The sequence below is a fragment of the Leuciscus leuciscus genome (assembly GCF_965113295.1).
Source record: "Leuciscus leuciscus genome assembly, chromosome: 17".
In the NCBI taxonomy this organism is placed as follows: domain Eukaryota; kingdom Metazoa; phylum Chordata; class Actinopteri; order Cypriniformes; family Leuciscidae; genus Leuciscus; species Leuciscus leuciscus.
This window is the reverse complement of record NC_138741.1, coordinates 5,429,505-5,446,144: the sequence shown is the minus strand read 5'-3', so window position 1 is coordinate 5,446,144 and position 16,640 is coordinate 5,429,505. Positions and strand designations below refer to the sequence as shown.

Genomic DNA, 16,640 nt, shown 5'->3' with positions numbered 1-16,640 from the left:
TTATTGCTAGACCACATCACATATCTTTTTCTTCCCTGCAGATATAAAACATGGGGAATATTCTATTAATCTGTTCCACAGTCCATCTCTGCATGTAGTGCTACACAAAGAGCACTGATATGAGGATGGATTGCGCATTATATTTATGTCTGCAAACGTTAGATTTGTGAGGGTGTGTGCTATCTTGTATAAATGTTCACCTAGCAATGATCCATCCATCCATCCATCCATCCATCCATCCATCCATCCATCCATCCATCCATCCATCCATCCATCCATCCATCCATCCATCCATCCATCCATCCATCCATCCATCCATCCATCCATCCATCCATCCATCCATCCATCCATCCATCCATCCATCCATCCATCCATCCATCCATCCATCCATCCATCCATCCATCCATCCATCCTTCCTTCCTTCCTTCCTTCCTTCCTTCCTTCCTTCCTTCCTTCCTTCCTTCCTTCCTTCCTTCCTTCCTCTATATACTCTGAGAGAACTCTGTTTGAGGTTGTCTCTATAAAATATTCTCTTTACAAAACTTGTTGAATGGTCTGACTGGTATCCTGGATATTTATTTATTTTCTTCTTCAGCAAAGCATGTGCTGCTAAGAAAACATTAGAGAGTTAGCAAAATGGGACAACGTTGACGTCTGAAATAATTTGCCACATTTTTATTTGAGCATTTACATGCTAAGCATCAGCACTGCCCTGCTTTAGAAGTACAGAGATGTTCATAGGAGACTTCTCTGGAGAATTCGCTGTGCCACTCTGCATTCTTAGATCTGTTAGAGGATGATGCAAAAAGAAAAGTCACCTGTTGTGAAATTAATTAGCCACACAGAGAAAGTGAAATGTATTTATCTGTTTGTTATGATGTGTGTGTCTCTGTGTATTTCAGGGGGTGGTGGAGGCTGGAATGACAGTTCTCCTGTTCCACAAGGTGGTAGACCACTCATTTTAGGAGGTCAGGGTGGGGAACCCTGTCAAGTCATCGGCTGGAAAACTCGAGGAGGTTTTGGGGGTGGTGGAGGATCCTGCACGGCTGGTGGAGGAGGTGGAGGATACAGAGGTTAGACTAAATGTCAGCCTTGATGTTCATATTATATCTTCATTTTATGATTTTTGCCACATTTTATGACTTCTCTCCTCCATGGCTAAAGGGGGCAGCGCCTGGCATGATAATGATCCGAGAATGGATGGTGATGATGGAACATCGTTTATAAGTCCTGACGGCGAGATGTACCTGGAACCACTCAAAGGTAACACAATAAAGAGCCTTTAGTTGTGTTCCAAATGACATACTATACACTATATTATGCACTTATACTGTACTTTGTACTATGCAAATAGTGCTTTGTAGGTTATTATGTCACACAGCATCGGAGGATGATAGACCCTCCAATTCCACTACTTAAGGAACACTGAGACAGTTGAGTGCATGAAGGATCCAACATTCCACACTTGATTTTTTGAAGTGCACTTTTTAGGGGTTCAAGCACGTAGCTCTGAAACCCTACTGTAATTGTTTGAATTTACAAGGATCAGCATTCTCCACTAAAAGTGATCGTGCAGACCAAACCGTAAGTCGTAGAGACTTGAAACTTTGAGGGATGCTAGTACCCACACCTTTAAAGGTGATCAATACATCATCAATCCTTTTTCCAAACCATGTTTTTGTTTTCCCCTTATTCACCATGGTAAGCCTATTATATGAGTGTTTATATTTTAGACCTGATGGAATGGTTTTCGTGGGAATTGCGTACAAATGTCAGTTACCCGAGTGTGTCTCATCATATCAGTAAAAAGAGAAAAAGTTACTTCGGTGTGTGAGTGGCAGAGGTTAGTTGTCACAACGAGTGAGAAAGTTTGACATGGAGCCGATAAATCCCCAATCTCTGGAGAATCAGCTGTTTTAAACAGACACCGAACAGACGAGAGTCTGCTGGAAAAAAGAGAATGCGACAGAACTCATTATAAAACATGAATCAACATTGGCTTGGCTTTTCAGAGATGACGTTTTTTATAACTCAACAGGAGAGTAAGGTAATTTATTGAATAGGATGTAGCTCTCTAACAGAGTTAATTGTAAATCATTATCTATTGTGATGGGTCATTTCATTATGGTTGTTGTAGCGCTGTGCTATAATTTAATATCAAGTGTTTATTAATGTGTAAAGCTACAGTAACATATTCAGCGAGTCAGCTTGAGATCCTTTCCATCTAAACTGGTTATATCTCTTAAGCCTAATGGTGAATGTTTTATGAGCAGTATAACCACATTCATCAGCAAACACAGAGCCAAAGCACAACCAAAACAATGTTCTTCCACACAATGCACACAGATTTTTAGCTAGAGTACCAAAAGTTACATAGTGTGCCTTTAAGTAAGCAGTCATTTAGCAGATGCTCCTATTTAAAGAACATACTGTACAGTACAGGACCCTTAGTATCCCTGGAGACACCTGGATTAAAGTGCCTTGCTCAAGGGCACAATGGTAATAGTTCACCCCTGTGGAGATAAAAGCAACAACCTTTCGATTATAAGCCACAAGCTTTACTAATACGCCTCACCATCCCATAATACGGTAATGTTGTTTCCAGGCATGGAAGGTGACGGTGAAGTTATTATCAACCCAGTGCAGAACTGCAGTCACTGTGAGTCAGGAGATTGCCATGAGACCTCTGAGGGCATGGTGTGTTACTGCGATGAAGAGCTCATACTGGCCCCGGACGGAGTGTCCTGCATCAACTCCACCGGTTAGTTCATTTATAACACACTTCACCACCATCAGATGAACGACTGTCTCATAAAATGGTAAAATGAATGTCTGGGAAGAGTGTACTCTCAATAATAAAGTTCTTTCTCGAGAGCGGCACTTACCTCTGTAAAACCCAGCTCGATTCTCTGCCATTTACAGTGTCTTTGACAGAGGTCACCGCTTGTGAACTTTAGCTCCGTTTGCCAGCTTGTACTCAAAAAGAAAGATAAGATAAAAACACTCTCCACTGTTGCACACCTCTTGTCTCGTTCATTTTGAATATTTTACACATCTATTCGTAGATGCTTTTTCTCAATTACATAAATGTTTCAATCAGTAAGTGAGTTAAAGTGTATGGATTAATTCTAATTACATGCAAATTTTATTAGGAAAAAAAGGGGGGGAAAAGACGAAAAATTATATTTCACAAAGCTTTTCATTCTCTGTTAATCTACAGGCTAAATACCAGCTGAAATAACTCAAAGCATGGTTTACCAGCCTGTATGTGTTGACATATTTCCAAACAAGAAGTTCTATTGATCCATCACTGTTTGTTTTCTATTATTTCTTTTTTAAATGAGTAACGCATTATTGACATTCTAGTAACCACTATTAACAAATAAGAAACCCTGATTACTTAATTAAATTAGTAATAGCGCTAGTTGAATGTGGTAGTTCAATATTACCTGATCAGTAACTACATGCCTCCCAGAGGACTACTTACAACTACCATAAACAGGTTCATAATGAATGTGAAAAATGCATAATCTATAATTAATTCTGATGTGAAGGTCATGCTAACCCGTTCGTAATGACTCCCAGAAGGTATTAATAATTATTTGGATCAGTATTCTAAAGTGAAAAGCATAATTACTCCCTAGTAATGACTGAACTCATTGTAAGCTTGTGAAGTTGTTCGATTGTAATTCAAATTCCATTACTAGTGGGTATACAGACAACTTGGTGCGTGATTGTCTAGAGCGCGCGCATAGTATCCAACGTGTTGATTTGATGACCAAACGTATTGATCAGAATAGCTCTAACAACGCAGTTACATTTGTATCCACTTATGGTCAGATTTCAAATAGCTTAAAGAACATTGTGCATCGTCACTGGCACATTCTAAGCAGTGACCCGGACATAGGTCACACTTTTCAGGATCCACCGCGCAGTTGCTATAAACGAGCACCCAGCCTGAGAGACCGGTTAGTGCGATCGCACCTCCCTGCACATACCCAGTCGCCTTTCCCCTTTAAAATTCCACACGGCAATTTCAAGTGTTTGAACTGTGTAGCATGTAATTTTATGCTCACAGAAAATGTATTTACACATCCAAAAACAGGCAGGATATATAAAGTAAAGGGCAGAATCACATGTTTATCCACTTTTATTGTGTATTTACTGAAGTGCCCTTGTGGGCTGCTTTATGTGGGCAAAACCAAGCGACAACTCAAAACCCGAATTTTTGAGCACAAATGCACAATCAGAAAGAACGATGACAAATCACCAGTCGCAAGGCATGGGAACACTGTGGGACATGATGTAAATATGCTCAAATTCATGGGTTTAGAGGTTGTTAATCGGTCTCCAAGAGGGGGAGACCGTGAGAACCGCCTCCTGCAACGAGAGGCTTGGTATATTTTTTACTTAAATACACGTATACCGCATGGGATGAATGAAGATTTGTCACTAAGTTGTTTCTTATAAATGGAACACACAAATGTGTATTGTATGTTTAATTTTTTTACAGCAATTGTTGTCTTTCATTAATGGTCTGTTTGAAACATTAGTGACATTATTGACTGGATATCACTTTAACATTATTGGCTTGTGTTAATATGGGTGTGGGCATATAAGATTGGCTACATTGTTACCTTGTTGCACACTGAAGAAGGCACATGCCGAAACGTGTCTGTGCAAATAAAAATATATTTAAGCATAGTGCGGCCTCTCTCCCACTTTATGTATTGCTAGTGGGTTACCATGATCTTCACTTTACAATAATGATCCAAATATATAGTAATTCCGTTAGAAGGGTGTAGTAACACTTGAGTCATTACTATCCAAAACCTTACAAAAACCTCAAAAGATTACAATTACTTCAGTCATTACTAGAGAGTTATCATGTTTTTCTCTTTAGAATCTATAGTTTTGGTTTAGCGTGCAAGGGCTCAAATCCAGATGTGTCCCTTCAGTTTGATCGCGCATGATGCTGATCTGACATGTGCATATAGTGCTTCTGAGTTAACAGTTTCAAATATGAAAAGCAAAACTGAGATAAACCTCAACCTGTGTGTGTGTGTGTAGAGGTGTCTCTGCTGCCCACACAGCCCTCTTGGTCTCATCTGGCCCTGGCTTTGTCTGTGGGGACGTCCGCGCTCATCGCTGCTTTGCTGCTGGCTGTTTCAGGCGTTATGATCAGTAAGTAGACCATGTCAAATCCTCTTTATGAGCATAGTTTCATTGTCGCATTGACCTTTTTTGGTTTTAGAAACAGAGAGGATAAAACTGCACTTGCAGACAGATCACAGGAAATTATGTATATGTTGTGCACTTTGTGTTTATGTTTCACTGACTGATATGAATGTGGTCTTAGACATTATACTGACACCTATGGGATTGGATGTAGATACCGAACGCTTTCTGTTATTGATGCCATTGCAGAAATTCTTTTCTTTTCTTTTCTTTTCTTTTCTTTTCTTTTCTTTTCTTTTCTTTTCTTGCCTTTTCTTGTCTTGTCTTTAATTAAAAAAACAAAAAAACATAAAAACTGCATAATTATATAAATTATTACAATTTGTAAAACATAAAAACATGTTTGCTAAAATGATATTCCATGTGTAAATCATTTATAACATATTTTTAAAAAAAAGTGCAATTCTTTATTTTCTGTATGGTAATAATGGTAAATTGCTTATGCGCATGCCACACAAGCTGTGAATATGTTTGGCATCTTGTTTGCACAATGCATTAACCACAGGTTCTCTCTCTCTCTTTCACACACACACACACACACACACACACACACACACACACACACACACACACACACACACACACACACACACACACACACACACACACACACACACAGAGTGCCTTCACACCTAACACATCATCTGTCCATCTACACTGTAGTCGCAGTCTCTGAGTGATAAATAGAATAGACACATGATAAATGGGCTGTTAACTGGGCTCTGACAAGCCTTGTCGGTTTATACTTTATGAATAAATCACTTCCAGACGCCACACTAATGTGTTTACTGCCGGGGTCAAGCCCACCAAACTTGGACAAACATGCCTGTTCGTGTTCATGTCCATATAGATTTCCACAAGTTTGCTATGAACTAGCAGAGGAAATTACTTTTAATTAATAAATCTGATTTTGTAATAAACATGATGACAACGCACATCAAATTAGAGTCTCATTTCAAAATAAATAAATAAAAATAATATTTTTGCACCATTAAATTAAACTGTAAAAGAAAATTACAATAACAACACTGGTTATTGTACAGCAGTTTGATAGTTCATTTCCACATGGAATTTGAAATGAATGCCAACAGAAAAATGTCATGTTGTGCTGATTATTGTCCAGTGTACAGACGTAAACACACCGAGCTCCAGTCCATCCAGTTGGAGCTGCAGAGTCCCGACTGTAAGCTGAGCAAACTGAGAGCTTCCACCATCATGACCGACTACAATCCCAACTACTGCTTTGGTGGGAAGACCGCCTCCGTCAATGACCTGAAGGAGGTCCCGCGGCGGAACATCTCTCTCACCAGGTTAGGAGCATCACTATGTCCCGGTTCTATATATATATTGCAGTAATTTGTACATACATTTATTTACAGTATTACACCCACTCACTGGTTGGGATAACAAACAGTTTTGCCTACTCTATACAGAAAACAAACAAATAAATAAATAACAGAAGACAGCATTATATTGCCAAAAAATAATTACAGATGAACACTTCCTGGACACCACTTAAGTAAAAGAACATCAGTGCTTTTATCATTTTTTCACAGCTGGGTTTGGTCAGAATTTCACCCTTCTATTGAACCAATATCGCAGCATGCACTATATGGTGTGCATACACACATAATGTGTGTGCACTACGTTGGATGGGTTAAATGCAGAAGACACATTCTGAGTATGGGTTACCCTACTTGACCTTCACATCAAAAAGAGAGAAAGAGAGAATAGTTCCTGTAGAGTAAATCATTGTATCACTCACATCTGGGCAAATTGAGTGCCAGTCACAGAGCTGGTCACAATTAGCAAAGCGAAATTTCATCATCGAAAGTGATTGCAACTAATGTAAATCAATATTTACATACTATAATAGTAGTAAATGTATCTCTCCACACTGTCCTGAAAAATCACATCTACTGTCCTGCAACAGAACAATAACCAGGTGGTCACCCCGTGACACAGTCGATAAAAATGTTATATATTTTGTGAAATATATGGAGTAATATTATTTGACAAAATGAGTAACAATAATGTATGTTTTGTTTGTAGAGGACTGGGTCATGGGGCATTCGGAGAGGTCTATGAAGGACTAGCCGTTGGGATCCCAGGGGAGCCCAGCCCGATGCAGGTGGCTGTAAAGGTCAGATCTGCATACTGGATTTTCACATTACTGTTCACAAGTTTAGGGTTTGTAAGAGTTTTTAAAGTTTTTGAAAGAAGTATTTTCCTCAGGCTGCACATATTTGATCAAAAATGCAGTAAAAACTGTAATACTCTAGTCTAAACTGTTATTGCAATTTAAAATAGCTGTTTTCAATTGTATTATACACATGATCCTTCAGAAATCATTCATGGATGGATGGATGGATGGATGGATGGATGGATGGATGGATGGATGGATGGATGGATGGATGGATGGATGGATGGATGGATGGATGGATGGATGGATGGATGGATGGATGGATGGATGGATGGATGGATGGATGGATGGATGGATGGATGGATGGATGGATGGATGGATGGATGGATGGATGGATGGATGGATGGATGGATGGATGGATGGATGGATGGATGGATGGATGGATGGATGGATGGATGGATGGATGGATGGATGGATGGATGGATGGATGGATGGATGGATGGATGGATGATTTCATGGTGTGTAGATTTGATGATCAATTGATTCTTTTATTAGACTCTTCCTGAGGTGTGCTCTGAGCAGGACGAACTGGACTTTTTAATGGAAGCTCTAATAATCAGGTAAAAATAAGCACACGAGATCCATCATTTCATATGCTAATTTATCAGGACATATAGCAAAAGGACCACATTTCTTTTTCTCTTCCTCTGACAGCAAGTTTAGTCACCAGAACATTGTGCGGTGTATCGGAGTGAGTCTCCAGGCTCTGCCTCGCTTCATTCTGCTGGAACTGATGGCCGGAGGGGATCTCAAGAGCTTCCTGAGGGAAACTAGACCCAGACTAGTAAGAACCCACACACACACACACACACACACACACACACAGAAGCCACTTTTCCACTGTCTGGCCAAACGGTTCTCGTTGCTTAACCGTTCGTTCTGTGCCGATCCAGCCCAGCCGGTACGGATATGGTTTCATTTTCCACTGTGGTGCTGATAACAGAGCTTTCTGGAAGGCAATACAAATTGTGCCAGGATGATCAGATATTTCTTTTAATTTTATTAATAAATTGTGTTTACTTCGCTCAAATAGCACACTTGGCCAGCTACAGAGAAACTGGCGGCCAGGCAACAGCCAACTGTGATAGGAATTCCAGGCCGAGAATGGTTTGTAATCATGCAAAAGTGGACCAAGTGGAAATATAACTGGAACCATTCCTTGCCATTTTTAGACCCGTTCGGCTAGAAAATCGGCTAGAGAGAGAGAGAGAGAGAGAGAGAGAGAGAGAGAGAGAGAGAGAGAGAGAGAGAGAGAGAGAGAGAGAGAGAGAGAGAGAGAGAGAGAGAGAATGTTCACAGTGTGTTTTATATTGCAGACATAAACCACATTAAGTTACTTTTCATTAATACAATTTTTTGCCTTTGGATTATTTTATTAGTTGTGACATCATGTCTTGTTTTTGGTTCGTTTACATGTCTTTGGTCCGTGTTGCATTCATATTTCATTCGAAGCGCACCAGAGTTTGATTGGAAGCGGGCCGAGACCCTTCTTTTTAGCAATCTCTGTCCGCTTGTTTGGTGCGCAGCGTTCACACTTCTCAATTCAAATAAACCACACAAGAGCAATCGCACAATCACCAAAAATGCCAACCATGAACACATCCTTAGTGCACCAAAAAGTAATCTAAAGTACTTGATTATATTTTTATCTGTAGTGTCATTTGATATTTCAGCCCGTTCTCATCCCAAGGCGTCATATACTGACGCTTTTGACATTTCGTCTACATCGAACGCACATGGCACCCTTTAGCGTCAATATGAGACGCAGATAGATATGGGCCAGAAGGCGCCTCCTAGCGGTCTAACCCTAACCCTACCCCAGACCTAAACCTACCCATAACCGAACAAAGCTCTGTGCGTCTCAAATTGACGCTAAAGGGTCCCATGTGGGTTCGATGTAGACGAAATGTCAAAAGCGTCAGTATATGACGCCCTAGGATGAGAATGCATTGGATATTTAACTCATCATTACAAATGTGTAATTACAAATACATGACATATTCATTTCAATAGAAATGACATTTATTTCAAAGACAATTGAAGTAATTAATGAAATTATGGTTACACTTTAGATTAGTGTCCAATTCTCACTATTAACTAACTATTAACTATGGCTACGTTCACACTGCAGGCTGAAACAACCCAATTCCGATTTTTTTGCCCCTATGCGACCTGTATCTGATCTTTTCATGACAGTCTAAACGACACAGATCCGATCTTTTCAAATGCGACCCAGGCCACTTGGGTATGTGGTCCCAAATCCGATACATATCCGATCTTTTGAAATGCGACTTCAGTCTGAACGGCCAGGTCGCATGTATCCGACCCGCACGTCATTGATACGCGAAAAACGTCATAATTCTGCGTTGAAGTAGTCGTCGGTTTGAAAACGGACTGCATATTCGTCGAGCTGAGGTAAATCTGCAGAACGGGTCGACCTCGACGAGCCCGTTAATTAAAAAAAATAAATAAAAGCCCACGGCCATTATATATACGTTATGTTAACTTATTTGTGCTGAATCTGATATTAGATAGGTCAGCGGCTGCTGTCTGGCTCTTAACGGTAGCTGCGCGCGCTCGTGTGTGTGTGTGTGTGTGTGTGTGTGTGAGAGAGAATCACAGTTAAAGTTTAGCTACTTCCGCAAACAACAAGTGACGTCGTTGACCGTTGAGTACTCTTCTGCGCATGCGGGTCACTTCTGGGTCATTTCACGTTCACACAGGAGATCACAAAAGGTCGCATTTAATTGGAAATGTGAACGGCCTTGCAAAAAAATCGAATTTTTTCAAAAAATCGGAATTGAGCATTAACCCTCTGAGGTCTGAGGGGTTTTTGGGGTCCTTGAGATGTTCTGACATGCCCTGACATTTGTGCTTTTTTCAGTTGCTTATAAACATATTAATGGCAAAGGTATAATTACACTCTATTTAGCACAAACAGGGCTACCATAATATGTGAGCAACATGCATGTACATGTTTGTATTTTTGAGAGAATAATGTTTATGCATGGTTATTGAAAAAAACTAAAAACTAAAGTTTCTGAAATAAGGCCACAAAACACATACTAAATACGTGTCAATAAGACTTTTGACTAATTGATGTCTTTGCCTAGAATTTTTTCTTCAAAATGATGTGAAAATCATCCTGCCCTTATCATTCACATAACACAATACATTGATTTAAATCTTGTAAAACACTTTTTGTTTGTAAAGGCAATATGCGCAAGGGGCGTCAACCATTCAACAGCATCATGCATATGTAGTGGTTCACACCTGAGGAGACAATGGGGCCCGCATACTTAATGAGCCATTCATTCAGGTGTGTCACCTATAGCCACAAGAAAGAATGCAAGAGCAATATATATACAGTATATATATATATATATATATTCTACCAAATTGGTTCACAGTTGGAAGCATGTCAAATTTTTTTTTTTTTACAAATTTTGCTTGCAAATTGTATAATATCCAAGGAAAACATGTCTATTAATTGTGCAGTTAATTCTCATACTGTATTTTCAGTTTTGGAATATGTATCCTCTCCCCAAATTTGTCAATAATAAAACACAATAAAAATTATTTAAAGAAAATGCTTATATTTACCTTTTAAAATTTGTTTACATCTACCTTGTAAATATATATTTTTTTTATTAAAAAGGTTACAATTACAACAACAATTGAAGTGTAATCTTTCTTTGTAAAAACTAAAGTATACATTTTATCATACATATTTCAAACTTCGAATATAGCCTACATTGACAAAACATACTATATTTAACATATTAGCAAAAATTGGCAAACATATTTGAGGTGGCAGATATTTTACAGTAAAAATGTGTAATCTATCCAAAACTAATCAACGAAATGTTGTCTTTCATATGTCTGTAACATAGGTCTTTCGTTTTTATTATAAGGAATATAAATGTTAATTTGCAGTTTAATACGTTGCTTATACAAATACATTTTATTTCAACATATTTCAATCGATTTTACTCAGTATAGCTAAATAGTTTGCTAAAAGCAGATCATTTATTCACACACAGAAACGAAATTCAGTGTGAACGTAGCCTATGACTTCAGCCTCAATGAAATCCTAATTATTGAAATATAATAGCAAAACCACTACACATGTACGCAAACAAGACCGAACACAGAACTGAGGAAATGCAGGACTTAAATACATGGGGAGAGCAAATCAAGGTAAAACCGAACAGGTGTGTGAATTAAAATAGGAACTATGGAAACTAATAAGCACAGGGAACTCAGGCAAACCAGAACAGGGAAAACAGAACCAAAACAGACACATTACAATACCCATTATTCTGAATTCCTGTTTCCCAGGAGCACCCTTCAAGTCTAACCATGGTAGATCTTCTCAACATAGCCAGAGACATCGCCCGCGGCTGCCAGTACTTAGAAGAGAACCAGTTCATCCACAGGTATCATTTCCAACACACCTACACACATTACAGAGCAATTTAACAACAGATGGAGGATCTGCTTTTGTCTGAAGTCAGCACAAATTCAGCGCTCCTCGACTCCGTTCAGGAGTTCTGCTTCCCTCTTGTACCTGCAGTGGGAGTCCTGCTTCTTTTTGACACTCGCATCCAGAATGGCATGAAAAATGAGTCCACTTAGAGCTCATTTATGCTACATGAGCAGTCCAGTCATCAATCCAGACACTTACCCATCTGCAGTTTCCTACTAAACAGCCAAGTTAAAATATATCTGGGCCTTCAAATTCAATGTTTTGATCCAAACCTAGAGGGATTGATCGTTTTGCCCTTTCAGAGGATTTTTTAGCATAAAAGGCTGTCCGATATTGGGTGTTTGACACAAAATGCCTTCAAATGGTACTACAAGTAATTGGAAACATGACTTTCATGACTCGTCCTTCAAAAAGAAACGGGAATAGTCTTGCAGATCAAGACTTCTTACTGTCCTTATAACTGTTAACCACTTTGTAGCTTTTTCACTTAGACAAGAAGCCTGAAAACAAGTACAGGTTTTTGCTTAAGTTTTTATTTTATTTTATGTGAGGTTTTGAGGCAGGTAAACTTGGAAGGAATAATTGATTTATGTTGATTGATTGAATACCAAGAGTACTGTAAGTTAAAATACTTTGAAAAACACATTTTTGAACTTTACAAAGGATATAAATGAATAGAAGCCGGATTGGAATAATCAATTTTAGTGACTCTTTAACTCTTTCCCCGCCATTTGACGAAAATGTCTGGCTTTCCGTGTTTTCACTGTTATACGGTAGGGGGCGCTATTAGGCATCTTCTGAAAGAGTACAGAATCTCCTGATCAAAACACGTGTGAAGAAGACGAAGAAAACTGCGATAGCGTATGTTAGAATATGTAAAATAACGCAATCATCAAAATTAAACAGCATATCAATCAACACTGCCTAATGTTACTGAATGAGATGTCGACCCAGGACGAGCTATAGGACTGTGAAGCTTTGGGGGTGTTGATGGATTCAATCTACTCCATCTGTGATTTGATCATTATTCTGAATCTGATCTGGATGTAGTCTTTGGCAAACAAAAATATAAAAATAATAATAAAAAAATAATTCTCAGCTTTTTCCTAATTTTTTTTTCTTTTTTTCTTTTTCTTTGTTTGTTTAAAAGTAGAGGGTCTGTTTTTTTTTTATATATATATATATATATATATATATATATATATTGCATATTCAGACATTCATACAACAAAATATTCTGGGTGCCATGAATCTTGCTGGTGGTGGCTGACAACTTTTTTTTTTTTTTTGAAAAAAATTAAACTAAAGAGTTATGCAACAAATGGTTAGTTCTTCAGAATGATGGATAAATTCTGTCTATAAAAATCTATCCTTTAAACTCAATTTAAAGGTCACTAAAATAATGTTTGTGAATGGCTCATATATATATATATATATATATATTTTTTTTTTTTTTTTTTTTTACAGTCATGTTTGAAAAAATCTAGTTCTATATCTAATCTAATCTATAATCAGACCTTGTTTTGGTATTCAAATTGAAGAAAACAAATAAATGGGGAAAAAGTTATGAAAATCATAAATAATTAAATAGGCCTATAATAGTTTTTAAAAACTATAGATCTATCTTTTTGTCAATAAAAGATGTTACTACATTTGAGTCTTCCTTGTGTTGATAATTATTTAAATCATTTTTATTTGTTCAACAATCTTTGGTTGTTCTTGACTTCTAGGCTGGTTCTCCACAGTTAAAGAAGGAAAGATTAATCTGACACCTTAAGTGAAGTATAACCATAATGCAACTATCAGGAGTTTATTAATCCTAACGACAGAAAAAAAGAAAAAAAAAAGCTAAAATAAGTAATATATTTAAAAAAGAAGAAGATTGCAAAAGCAAAAGCTCTGTTAATGAATGTGTTGTTGCTCTGAGTTTCACACAAGATGTCCCCATTAATGCGGACAGAGTTTGTGCTTAACTGTGGTTTCAGTGTTGACAGCTTCGTTGTTTATAACTGGAGTGTTCTGTCTTTGCTAGCAGTGAAGATGAGGTGTCATTCATTTGACATGCTCTAAATATGTATGACAGTGTCTCACATTGGTGCAGTTAACTCTTAAAATACAATCTGGACTTCAGTGATGGTAACGCTTTACAATAAGGTTTCATAGTAAACATTAGTTAGCAATGTTAGTTAACATGAACTTATAATGAACTGCACTTCTACAGCATTTATTAATCATTCACTCTCAGAAAATAAAGAACATAATTGTACCTTTAGGGGTACAATGGCTTGTCACTGGGGCTTTACCCTCAAGGGTACAATATTGTACCTTAACCTTTAAAAGAAACGGTACATATATGTACATTTTAATGCTTTTTGACCCTCAAAAAAGTACATATATGTCCAATAATAAGCCCTATGGGGTACGTTAGTGTAGATTGCACCTTGGGGGACAGAAATGGACTCCTACTGTACCCCTATTTCTGACAGTGTTGTTAATGTTAATTTCAACATTTACTAATACATTATTAAAATCAACATTTGTATTTGTTTACATTAGTTAATGCACCATGGAGAAACATGAACAAACAATAAAAACAGCTGTATTTTTATTAACTAACCTTAACAAAGATTAACAAATACAGTTAACAACAAAAAAAAGTAGCGTATAGCTCATGGTTAGCACAAAATAAACCTTATTGTAAAGTGTTACCGACAAGAGACATAATTGAAAAGAATAATTATGAACGAATTATGAACTAATTATTCTAGTTATAAATGCCTTATAACTAGAATTATTAGATTAAAGATTGTTCATAATTATTATTTTTATTCATTATTATTTTATTATTATTATTTTTCTTTTGTTAAAAGTACCATAGTTTAAGAAAACTATACTACATTTGCACGAATGTTATTTACAGTAATAGGACTGGAAACAGTTTAAGTCCACAATGTTGTTGCTGAACAATGCTAAACATATCGAGCTGGCAGTGCTATTGGTGAAAATATTTCTGTGATTAAAATATGGTGGTACACTTTTTTTTTTTTTTTCATTATTCTATTATTATTTTTTTTTTATTATTATTATTTAGAGCATAGAGCAAATATTGTATGTAAATGTGTGTGTGTGTGTCTGCTAAATTTGACAGTCTTGTATTCCTAACAGGGATATTGCTGCCAGGAACTGTCTTCTGACCTGTAAAGGCTTGGGGAGGGTGGCTAAGATTGGTGACTTTGGCATGGCCAGAGACATCTACAGGTATGGCACATATTTCATATGGCATCGTGAGCTCATAAGTCACTTTAATATCCTCCTGATATTGACATTGGGCTTGGAATAATTAATTAATTAACTATTCAAGCAATAGTTCACAGAACATAGAGATGGCAGACATGAAAAAAAAAAAAAAAAAACATGACAGTTCAATTTTGCATCTGTGTTTATATTCAGTTGGCTCTAAAAATTGAAGGTCTGTAATTTGGCTTTTTCCTCCACAGTATTTCAGCTGAGAAAAGATGAAAGCGTACCTCATTCTGAAAATCCAATTGCGAACTTTTATTATCAACATATTTCTCATTTTAAGGCAAGAGTCAAGCAAACTAAATTAAGAAGTGCTCAGCTTATTCAAAGGGTAGATTTCTATTTCCTTATTATTTACACAGAGGTTTGCCAGCATGGAGAAACACTGGATGAATGTTCTCATGGATATGATTGATGTAGCGCACTGCCATACCACTCGTTTACTGTAGTAAATAGATTTTCTGAATGCATGGAATGGAACATTTTAATTATCTGATTTTAATTGGACATTACTTGCTAATGTATGCATAATGTGCATTGTTTATATATGTATACTGTATATATGAATTCAGGAAGCTAGTCATTATTAAAATATTCATAAAGATGAAACATCAGAAGGAAAATAAATGGGGTTGTAATATTTTATAGAGAATATTACAACTTTTTTGGAACATATACAGACATGAAGTGAACTTAATCGCTTTCACAGTTTTACTCCATATGAATATGTCATTTCATTCAAACCGATGGAGAACTGATCATCTCATTTAACATTGCGCATTGCCGGCGGCCCCAGATTAGTGTTGGTCAACACTTACCTCACGTTAAAACATCACACTCTTACATGATCTGGACAAACTGAGCAACATGAGAAAGATTTAAGCTTCGAAATTTGACCAATGTTTTTGCTAAAACTCGGATACATGTTCATTTCTTAATTTATGTCAGGAGTGCAAAATAATCGATCGTATGATATTTTGAATATGATATTATTCAGGGCAATAAAAAAATGTATTAGCATGTTATCAGCCTTCTCTAAAAACTCACATGACATGGTTTTATAGATAGCATCCTCAGATTTGAAATGAAGCACGAACAGACTTGTGGCTTCAGCTTCATTATCTTTGTAAGTTTCTACACTACAGTCACATCATATTTTATACATTTAAAAAATATATTCTTAATATTTTTATTTTAGTTTTTTAATGTTTGAGATTATTTATATATATATATATATATATATATATATATATATATATATATATATATATATATATATATATATATATATATCCATAATAATAACAGTGATTCTGAGTCTTCAGTTGTAAACTCTCAAATTGTTGGCTTTCTAAATATGTGTTGGCTATGTGTCTATTCTTAGGGCCATATTTATTAAAAGCTTGCTCT

The 16,640-nt window shown here is 36.9% G+C and overlaps 1 protein-coding gene across 1 annotated transcript in view; it reads left to right on the top strand.

Annotated features, from left to right (window-relative positions):
- alk (ALK receptor tyrosine kinase) overlaps positions 1-16,640 on the top strand; it is a 465,705-nt gene that overhangs the window by 438,538 nt on the left and 10,527 nt on the right. The window contains exons 16-25 of the mRNA XM_082143697.1: positions 903-1,073; positions 1,165-1,263; positions 2,606-2,761; positions 5,071-5,184; positions 6,362-6,548; positions 7,291-7,381; positions 7,937-8,001; positions 8,096-8,225; positions 11,783-11,880; positions 15,096-15,188. Coding sequence (XP_081999823.1) covers positions 903-1,073; positions 1,165-1,263; positions 2,606-2,761; positions 5,071-5,184; positions 6,362-6,548; positions 7,291-7,381; positions 7,937-8,001; positions 8,096-8,225; positions 11,783-11,880; positions 15,096-15,188 — 1,204 coding nt within the window. The remainder of the gene's footprint in view (positions 1-902; positions 1,074-1,164; positions 1,264-2,605; positions 2,762-5,070; positions 5,185-6,361; positions 6,549-7,290; positions 7,382-7,936; positions 8,002-8,095; positions 8,226-11,782; positions 11,881-15,095; positions 15,189-16,640) is intronic.